The sequence below is a fragment of the Gavialis gangeticus genome, unplaced genomic scaffold (genome assembly GCF_001723915.1).
Source record: "Gavialis gangeticus isolate Ggan-Ray unplaced genomic scaffold, GavGan_comp1, whole genome shotgun sequence".
NCBI lineage: Eukaryota > Metazoa > Chordata > Crocodylia > Gavialidae > Gavialis > Gavialis gangeticus.
In genome coordinates, this window is record NW_017729022.1 from 92,325,538 (window position 1) to 92,336,252 (window position 10,715).

The window sequence follows — 10,715 nt, forward strand, 5'->3', positions numbered from 1 at the left end:
GCAGGTCGAGCATGGTCTCCCTCCTGAGGAGCAGTCCCTGCATTAGCAGCCTCTGCTCTCAGGGTTTGGACAGGAGACCAGTGGGCTTAAAGCCCTCCTGAGGAGCAGTCCCTGTCAGGCCAGCCTCTGCTCCCGGGATGAATCTTCCTTGTCAGCACTGCTGTCAGAACCCCTCAAAACTCTCTCTCTAACTCTCCTTTGCTAACTTTTTCTCGCTAACTCACTCCCCTTTAGAAGGGGCCCCCCAAGTCTTTATGACAACCGGGTAGCCAATCAGGTTGTCTTCTCTAAAGAAATTTCTAGTCCGATTATGTCATGCAGTCTGTAGACTGAGCATGCGTCTGGCCAGATTACTTCATCTGCTGAGCAGAACTGAGCATGTGTGTTCTTACAGACTAGGTCAGCTTTGATTGACAAGCCAAGGGTTGCATAGGGGGCACATCCTGGGCACGCTGTGGAATTTTCCATAGGTCTTGTCTGCTTGTCTGCGCATGCTCAAACTTAACTCTTGTGTTGCCAGCATACACTTAAAATTTGGTCCGGACACTGGTGATTTCTCTTGGTAGCTGCTACTGCTTCTGCATGGGTGTTAAGCCAGCTATGTGAATAAGTAATTCACCTTTCACAATCCCTGGACAGAGACTCTTTTACCTCTGTGATTAAGATTAGTAAAACCGAAGCCAGCACTGGACTCTCAGGTGCTGAATATCTACAGTCAGAAGCAGCCCCTTACCAAGGATGACCAGTGCCCAGTTTAGAGGAAGAGGCAGGGAACAGCAGTTTCCTTCTCCTCTCTGGGCTGGTCCGGGGGAGCAGAGGAGGGGAACAGCAAGGTCCTGTGTTATGACTTCTTTCCCAGTGTTTTCTAATTATTCACCAGTAACTGTCTAACATAAAATGTATAAACAGTTTTAGATGAGCTGTATCAAATCATTTGCCCTCCAATATTTAGTAAAATATCATGTGCATGCTTGTGAATGAAATCAGTTTTTTTTATTAATATTTTTAAAAAAATTTAAGAGTTTATTTCTAGATTTATAAATTATTAAACTTAAAGGTTTTTAAGTGTTTAATTTTAGAAAGTTTGAAAGTTATTTGGGATGTATCTGAATACATTATTATTCAGTTTTTATTTAATATGTCAGTGATAAAATATTAAGGAAGACTTAACTAAGTAGTACCACTTGATTAAAAAAACAGTACTGTTGTAAGCTCATACACTACTTCAGTACCTGTTTGTGGATCTCGTACATGCTTCAGGTAGTAAAGCAGTTACACTTCCCGAGTGAATTATTTGGGAATGAAGCCTAGTAAGACATAAATATGACCATAAATTCTACAGGCTAAATTTTTAATAATATTTACTGTTTTAACTATTAATATCAGGTAATAGCTAAGAGGAAAGAAGATTCTGGAAAAATAAAACTTTTGCTTCACTGGACACCAGAGGACATGTGAGTATATTGGTTGCCATTGATCTGATGCCACATTTGAGGGCTGGACTGAAGAAAGAGATTGCAGAAAATGTTGTTTGTCATGAATATGTATACAGCATTCCTTTTGAACACTTTACAATAAATGCCTTGTGTAAATATCTTAACCTTTATGCAACTCAGAAGCGTGCATTTTTGTTGCTTTCTGACACAGTAAAGGATAAAAGGCAGAGCTTGTAAACATAAAAGGTTTTGCTACACATATTTCTTGAAATGATGGATTTTCAAAACCGCTTTTGTTCTTTCACTGCGGGTCATCTAATTCAGAATATTTCCAGTGCTGTGAATGTTAAAGAAGATCATATAAAGTGGACACCCAGAAGTGTAATAATCAGTGCTTGTATACCAAGACTGTAAGAAACACAAAATAGGTGCTACAGTCTGTCAGTAAAATGACTGTGGAAAGATGCCTTTTTGGTACTTTCAGTTGCAAACCCACAAGACTGCTTTTTTCCCAAAAAAACCCCATGCTGCTCTTAAGCTTTGATTCCCCCCCCCCCCCCCCCGGCATATTTGATTGCATTTTCTTTGCATTTGGAATATTCTGTCAAATTTCAAATGACTACAGCTCTAGCTGAGTTGTGAAAAATGAGTTGCCATACGCTTGAGTCAGGACAGAAGATACTGAAAGCTGTAAATACCAGTAAGCTTGTACATCCTTCCTTCAGTTTTCCAAACTGCTCTATTGAATGTATGTTAGAACTTGTTTCACTTATTTTCAAAAAAGAAAAGTTTTTGTGTACAAATTTTATAATCCTAATTACAGTAAAAGTTCCGTTATCCGGCACCTTACAAGCCGGCATGCTCTGTTTAACCGGCATGCCGGCTTGTAAGGCAAAGTGAAACCGGAAGTGCACACTGTGGCACTTCCAGTTTCTCTGAGCCATCACGGCCCAGGGCAAAGCAGCCTGTGCTGCCGAGCCCCCACGGTCCAGGGGCATAACAGGCTGTGCGGGGCCTGCCTCCCTGACCTGCAGGGCCTGCAGGAGGGTTAGTGATGTTGTGGGGAGGGTCAGCGATGTAGCGGGAGAAGCAGTGGCCCGAACAGGCAAGGACGCCTGTTCGGGCCGCCCGGTTAACAGGCATACTTCGTTATCCAGCATCCCCCATTCCCAGGGGATGCTGGATAACAGAGCTTTTGCTGTATATGGAAAAGTGGAATACTCCTTGTTCTAACAGTATTAGGAGAGCCATTAGGAGTGTAGTTTAGCCAATATTGTGCAATCTATGGGGTTTTCCCCACAAGTTTTTGAAGCAAATAACTTCTTTTTTAAAAGCAACTCTAATATGATAGAAATTGGTACATAAATTTGAAATTAGGTATGGATATTCAAGTTCAAATGTGATATTAATGAATTTTGCTATTTAAGAAAATAAGAATTATAATTAAATGTGCACTCAGTGACCTTTTCTGGAAGAGGGAAACTTTTTAGGTACAAGTGATACTTTGTAACCAAGCAGGTTTGAATTAGAGGCTGATTTTGGCACTGGCAATGAGGACAGTATACAAACTCAAGTGTTTTAAAACTTCATTAGCAGGTAGGGAAGCACCATGTTCTGATGGACTAATTTAACTATTCAAATAGTTAGAATCCAAAAATAGTCATGTGCAAATCATGAACCCAGCAGTGTGGATCTACTATAATTGCTACCTTCAGAAGACAAGGATGGCCGGTAAGTTGTTTTTCCTGGTGTCCTTGACATTGGGGCTCAATTCCACATCTGTGTAAATTTTAATCAGGAGGGGAAAGTGAAGTAGAATACTGTAGATGCCAGTGAAAGGTATGATTTTTGTCACTTTTAGAAAATATGCTATCACTTGATAATATCCTATAATAAAAAATCATTTGAATTTATGGTACTGTAACAGGTTTATTCTACAATGTTACCATTTTATGTAGTTACTCCTATTGCAGGCAAATGGTTATCTGGTTAACTGGTTCATAGCTGAAGGTTTTTAGTGTATTGACATTAAAAGAAACGAGACTTAAATTGTAGTGTAACTGTGTTTCTTTTAGAAAATCAAATTGAATTCCAATATTTTTATGATAATCAACACTTTCAAACTTATCTTTCAGTGAAAAAGTATCTCAGATTAAGTTGGGCAACCCTTGATTTGATATTAGTACAAAGAACTTGAGAACTATTCAGCTTAGAGGGAAATATGTTGCCTTCACCTGCTATTTTAGTAGATACACCCTTATTTTTAAGGCACAGAAGCAATCACTTGGAGTACATTAATTTAGTTTAATTTGCTACATGGGGTTAGTTTTATTACTTTGAAATTCTGACTACATAACCTAATTTGTGAGTTGATGACTCAGGATGTACTCTGTGTACAACTAATTAGAGGAATGGATTTGGGGTTCAGAGGTGATGATGTCTGTTGTCCAGGGACACTAAAATGTAATACATTGAAATTTGAGAGACTATATAACACGCGTTTGTGGTAAACTTACGTAATTCTGGACAGTTTGTTACCCTTCAGATAGGAGCTACTAGTTATTTCACTTTTGACATGATTTGTTAGGAGGTTATCCAAACCAATGCCAAATTAATTGTACATTAGATGTTATACTAGAAATCTTTCATGTGAATGATTTATATCTCAAATTCAATAAAATGTTTTGTGTTACTAAAAGGTTTTGGCTTTTAGTTTTACCAGTAATTTTAATTTTTCTTTTCTCTCTTTCCCACACAGCAAGCACTAAAAACTCTTGAGACAGTCCAGGTCAGCAGTTGCTGTGGGAAAGGAGAGTTGTTAAAATAGCAGCTTCTTATAAAGGCTATTATTATCCTGCTGTAGTCCATTACTTTTTTACCTACCTACCAGTCCTCCTACCATATAGCTGTACCAGAACTTTGAGAATCCAACTTATGGCTGAGGTGACCATACATCCTGGGCAAAATGGGACTGTCCTGGCTTACATAGTTTGGTCCCTGCCAATTGGTCAGAAGTCCCAGAGTGGAGTCTGGTGGGGGACGGAGCAGTGTGGTGTGCCAGGCAAGTGAGGGGGCAGGCGCTGCTGCTGCTGCTGGGCAGGAGCAAGGCAGGCAGACTGGAGCAGGTGCCACTCTGGGACATACGGTCCACCTTACTTCTGACCAAATGCAGCAGAAATATTGAGAGCCAGTTTTCAGTGGACTAGTACTGCAGAGTTTTAAGGACTGGACCAGTGTGTTTTGTCAGTTGTTACCACCTCTCCTCTCAGCCCCACCAGGCTTACATTACTGAGTGTATAATAAATAGGTTTTACTGTGTTTCAATACAAGAATTGTCAGAAACTGAAAATTTTACTTGTAGGATATCTCTTCTTTTCCAAAAAAAGAAATATTTGTAACTTCAGGATTCCTGGTTCAGAAGTCACAAATTTGTACAAATGCATCAAGCTTTAGTTTCATGATAATTAAACAGACAATTAATAAATTCATTAGCTCAGCATGACCCTCAGGGCATTTACCTTATTCTTACCTAATCCTTGCAAACATCAAACATTCTATTTTTAATATATTTATTTTGACGCTATAAGTCCAATAAAATATATTTTCTTTGGTGTCACTGTCCTTTTTCACTGTCCACCTTTTCTTGTTTAACAGTACCAAAATTGGTAGTACTCCAGGTCCATTATATCTAAGAAACTTATACACCAACTTTTCCTAGCAACTCTTTTGCACTGAAAAATTTAAGAGGCTTTGAATTTTAATAGAAAAATCTGCCCATTCTTCCGACGAGGATGCTTTTTGAAAAGTAAAATATGAAGATTGCATTAAAATGCTTCATGTATATTCATTTACCTCATAATTTTATGGTGAGAAAAAGGGTTTATCTTTTTTGAATATTTTTATTTTATTTATTTATTCATAGTCTGCCTGATGTGTGGGTAAATGAAAGTGAACGACATCAATTAAAAACTAAAGTAGTTCATTTATCAAAACTACCAAAAGATACTGCCTTGCTTCTGGACCCAAACATATACAGGTAAATTTTGAATCACTTTATTTAAAACAATCTTAAACCTCACTTAACTTTTTGACGTCAAAAGTCAGGATTGCTAATTGCTGATGCATCAGTACAGGGCTCTTCGACTCTGTCAGCGTCCAGAGGTTAAGTTCTGAGGTTTTAAATAATTTCAGAATTACTTCTTGAACTGATCTCTAGTTACTGAGAAACGGGGAATGTGTGTATTTACCAAGTGTATTTTACTTTTTTGTGCTTGGTGTACAGAAATTCTAGTAAAGGAGGTACATACAGTGGAATCCTGAAAGATCACTTCTGTTAAGATCACATACTGGTTTGTATACCAATTTTTTTAAAGTCCAAATTTATCTTTACATATATTATATTCAGCTGTAATACATGCAGTATTACTTTGAAATCTGTACTTGCGTACAAGTACTATTCTTTTTTTAATGGAAGATTCATTAGAGAAGAAGGGGACAGTACATGCCACATATCTTTAAGCCACATTTGTAATTGTGTATTTAGGTCTTCAGATTGGCCTCTAATCCATCACATCTCTAATTTTTCCTGAGTTTTTTTTTCCCCCCCTCTATATTAGTGTATTCCACTTAATCCTGTCAATACCCACAATTGTATCAATGTAATCTTTTTAAAGGTAATCTGAAATGCTTTTAATTTCCTCTTCAGATTGTTGAGGATTCCAAATTATTAGATGACTGTGTATGTATATAGACTGAATTACAGAAATACTTTAACAAATAGAAAACCCAGTCTTTCTCCATTTACCTGCCATGACCATAGTTCAGTGTTCTTGTATTTCCTCTCTAATAGTTGATCATATCACTAATGTCTAAAGCAGTACATGGAACACTTAGCTGAGGTCTGGATGTGTAATAAGCCTTTCAGTTTACCTTTAATAGTCAGTGTACTTCACTAATCAAATTAATGAAAACTTGGTTTAAATACAAAGAGAGTTCTCCTTGCTTATATGTGCTGTCTCTCTAAATGTAAGTATTTAAAATACTTACTTGAAAAATATGAGCAAAATTGGATTGTATATTGTTCTAAAAAACGACTTTTAACACAGAGTGTTATTGCCTACTTTAGGCAAGTTACCTGTACTTGCATTGCCCTCACTGAATTTAACTCATATTGTTTAGATTATTAGATCAGACATAGATTAATTTATTCTCTGCCAATTTCTTAGGAAACCTTATGAAAATGAATGTTAAACTTTTAAAGAAAAAAATGGATAGTCCTTGGATTAAAAGAAACTATTAAAAATATTCCCAAGTATGTAATGTGTAGTCTAGAGTTTTATCAGTGTGTGATTCTAAGAACTTTGGGGGTGAGGCACAATATTATGAGATCAAAGAAATATTGGGGAAATAATTATTCAAGGACACTAGTCACAGCCATTAATATTTTAGTAAAATCCTGAACACTAGAAAAGTGAAATAATGGCTTCTTGTGTGAAATATGCACTAATTTGGGATTATCTAAAATGGCATTTCAGTACTAATCAGATTTAATAATTATCATGATTTCAGTGTACTCCATATAAAAATACATTGTCAGCTAATGAGAAGACCTTGAAACATAAAATGTTTTTTCTTTTGCAGAACAATGCCACAGAAGAGGTTGAAGAGGTAAAAATCAAGCAAGCGGGGACACCTGCAGTCTTAGTCACTGACAATGGATTTAGAAATAAAGTTGCACATTAGTCACCCCCATCCTTTTTCTTTTAAAATCTTAGATAATATTTATGCTTAGTGTAAACATTCTGTGAATGCAGTTGATGCTTTTGTGGAATATATTAATATATTACTGTATATCCACATTTTCATGGAATGGTACAGTGGGAGACTGAGCAAACACTCTTCTGGCAACTTAGTGGAACAGCTAAAAGGCTTTGCATGCTTGCTTCTTTAAGCTGCTTTTTTTTCTTTAGTGAATACAGTAGTTTATCTGAAAAGAGAAAGCGATCTTCATAACTTACCCTCACACTTTCTAGGAGAACTATTAATGAGCTGTTAGGAATCTTTTCAACAATAACTGAAGCTAACATACCCTGGGCAGTGTACAAACTACCAAGGGATTATTGTATTACTTCTAAATACGGTGGAAAGTAATCAGTTATCATTTGTAACCTCATGTTTCTTCACAAATCCATAACAAGAGGTGTTAAATTATAAACTATGAACCTATGTTAATGGTATGCCTGTTTTTCCCAATCAAGTATAAATACATATACTAAGGCTGAAAGGTGTTGATAGAGTGTTGCAGCATGTCTGACCCTTTTATCAGAACTAGCATAGTATGTTAATGAGATCTACTTTTATGAATGGTTTTTGAAAAACCTTTAGTTAAGCAGGTAATGATATTGGTGTCTTATTTTAATTTTTTTGACCTTTGAGACTCCCATTCACATGTAAAGTGTACTTTTTTTTTTTTATTTGGCCTAACTTTTTCTGGATGTAAAGAAAATAGTATTTTTTAAAAACATCTAGAAATTTAATTCTTTATGCACCAAAGTTGGCTATGAAAAGGAAAATTAAATCATTTTCTTGCTTAATAAGCAAGAAGTCATGGATTTTTTAACTGACAAATAGAAATGTGTCTAATCTGTTAGTCTTATATGGAGACAAAAATGTTGCATATAGATAATAGGATGTTGCTTGTAAATAATTCAGCAGATTTGTAATATATTTTTATATTATGAAATGTACTGTAGATGTTTTCTAGGGGCATGAAAGTTAAAATGTATATATTATGGTAGAAATAATATTGAAGGATATTGTAATTCACTAGTGCTGCCAGAAGAATTGTTTAAAAAAGCACCTTCCTTAACAATAAAAAAAAAAAAAAAAAAGTCTTTTGCATACCTAAGGGAATATATATACTACTGTTAATATCTGTTATAAGAGCAAAAGTACATTGAACATCCTTCCCAGAAATCTTTGAGGGATGAACAATACCCATAATGAATTTTTGGCACTCCTTTCTGATATTGAACATAAAATCAGTCATTTCCTTGCTGTTGGAAGGAACAAATATGAAATATGTGTGGATATATGCAGTCAAACTGCAGAATTAGCCCTCCTTGTTGGGGAGGAGTTTTCACGTTACTACAGTGAATCTAAAAACCAGCAGTTTTTACACTAAATTTTTATTAAATAGAATAAAGCTTAGAAATAACCTTTTGGCTGCCAGAGTGAGCATATTCTAATATAATATAAATGCATTCTGCATTGGTACTGACATGAGAGACTCGCTTAGCTCCAATGGGTTAAAAATGTTACTTGTACTACATGAAAAAAAATCTTATCAAACAAAATGAAGTGCAGATTGAAAGCACTGCTAATATAAGATGTTCTGGAATGGTTGTTTAATAAATAAGGGTATTATTCATACAATCTGTAGCAATGTGACTTTATTTTTGAAAAAATGCAGTTTTTTGTTTTGGGGTTTTTTTGTGTTTTTTTTTTTTTTGTTGTTTTTTGCTTGAGCACTTCATCTACTGCTTTTTCTGTACCTATAAATAATCTACAGTCTCTTTGGTTCTTTTTTGAATTTGTTATAAAATTGCCAAATAGAAGTGTTTCAGATATAGTTTGTATTTGTATTTTTTTAATTTTATTGCTTCATGAGTTTCTTGTAAGTCATTTATAATTGACAGATGATTGTAGACCTCACCTGAGTATTTTTTCTAATAAAACAAAGCAAACAACCACATACTAGCTTTAGAATTGTAACCATTCAATAACACTCTTCAATCCAGAGCTGAAGATAAAAGTTATAAATCCATTTGGTTTCTTTGTAAATTATTGAATGCACAGTGTTTTGCACCTCAGGAATTATTGGATACTTGCATCTGAATTTGTGCTGGTAGCCAAAAGGTAAGTGCTGCTTTTTTTTTTGCCTTAGCTAGAAGGAAGTTTTTCAACATGTATAATAATAAACATAAACACATGTAAACATAAACATTTCATATATTTAATTCTTTGATAATATTTTGTATTCACCTGTCGGGATCCTGTCAGTGTATGTATGCTAGCCAAACAAAAGTGGCCCTTTAAAACTTCTATTTAGGTAAGTTTAGTTGGTTGTGTTTGGGAAGACGGGTTGCTTTTTCAAGGTAGGCCAGGAGGATAAATGTAATGCTAATTATATTTTGCTTTTCATTCCAGCTTATTTTCATGTAAGTTTTAAATGAATGAAAGCTAAAGAAAATGTTATTAAATGCATACTCCTAATTTGTCTCAACTAATAAAGCTGCTGTGTAGAGTTCTTTTGTAGAAAAAATCCAGAAAATAGCTAGTGATGAATCTGAAATAATGCGTTCAGTTTAATTATTTTAAATGCACTTCTGTTAAAGTGGCTATTCTTTTAGTACTTAATATTATGGCCTGTAAAGATCTGAAGTCCTATTGTGTCCAGTGCTAATCAAACATGGAAATGAACGTGTTCTGTCATGAAGACTTTTAAATTTAATCTTGTATATGCCTGAGGAATGTTCTGATTTGTGGAATACAAAGGTAGAGGGGAGGAAAAGATCCCTAATCTCTTCAAAGGGAAAATGATTCTGCAGTCTCCATCATGGATTTGAAGTTTGCAAACCAGCAAGTATTCCCAACCTGGAGCAGTGCCCAGCCCTTCCTCCTTCCTGCCGTCTCATGCCTGTTCTTTGTTCCCTTTTGAATGGAATTGTAGAAAATATGAACAAGGGACAAATGTCTACATTATGCACTAAGAATTGCCAGGGTACAGCAGAGATGTGCTAGTGTAATCCAGGTATCTGTGCAAGATCATCATTGCCTAATTGAACAGAAATTAGGATTTAATAAATATGCATGACTTGTATCAGTCACTATAGCTGTGGGGAAACCTTCCTTCTATTGTAGTTGAAAATTGTTGCCCATCTTCTAGAAGTTTGGGTGGACCTAGTTGTAGATGTAACCTGACATTTGGTGGGAGAAATTTGAGGAAAACCTTTTGACTCATTTGCATCAGAAAAGATTAATAAGAGCATAACATTCTCTAAAGGTTGTATTTTAGTATTAATCTTGGGGCAAACAAATTGCAGTGAGTCAAAAGGAGACATGGTTTCATTGTATATCAGCTGTTCTGCTGTAACTGTCCATGTATCTGCTGTTACCCTATATACTTATTTACTTGGATTTAAGAATTTTTCTTTTCCCCCAGTCAACTTGGGAATGGGACGGGGGGGAAGAAGGGGGCGAAAGCCTTGCCTTGAATTT

The 10,715-nt window shown here is 35.7% G+C and overlaps 1 protein-coding gene across 1 annotated transcript in view; it reads left to right on the forward strand.

Annotated features, from left to right (window-relative positions):
- Positions 1–9,261, forward strand: part of AEBP2 (AE binding protein 2) — a 102,358-nt gene extending 93,097 nt beyond the window's left edge. The window contains exons 7-9 of the mRNA XM_019515839.1: positions 1,387–1,454; positions 5,359–5,472; positions 7,077–9,261. Of these exons, the coding sequence (XP_019371384.1) occupies positions 1,387–1,454; positions 5,359–5,472; positions 7,077–7,107 (213 nt within the window). The 3' untranslated portion in view covers positions 7,108–9,261. The remainder of the gene's footprint in view (positions 1–1,386; positions 1,455–5,358; positions 5,473–7,076) is intronic.
- The last annotated feature ends 1,454 nt before the right edge of the window (positions 9,262–10,715 follow it).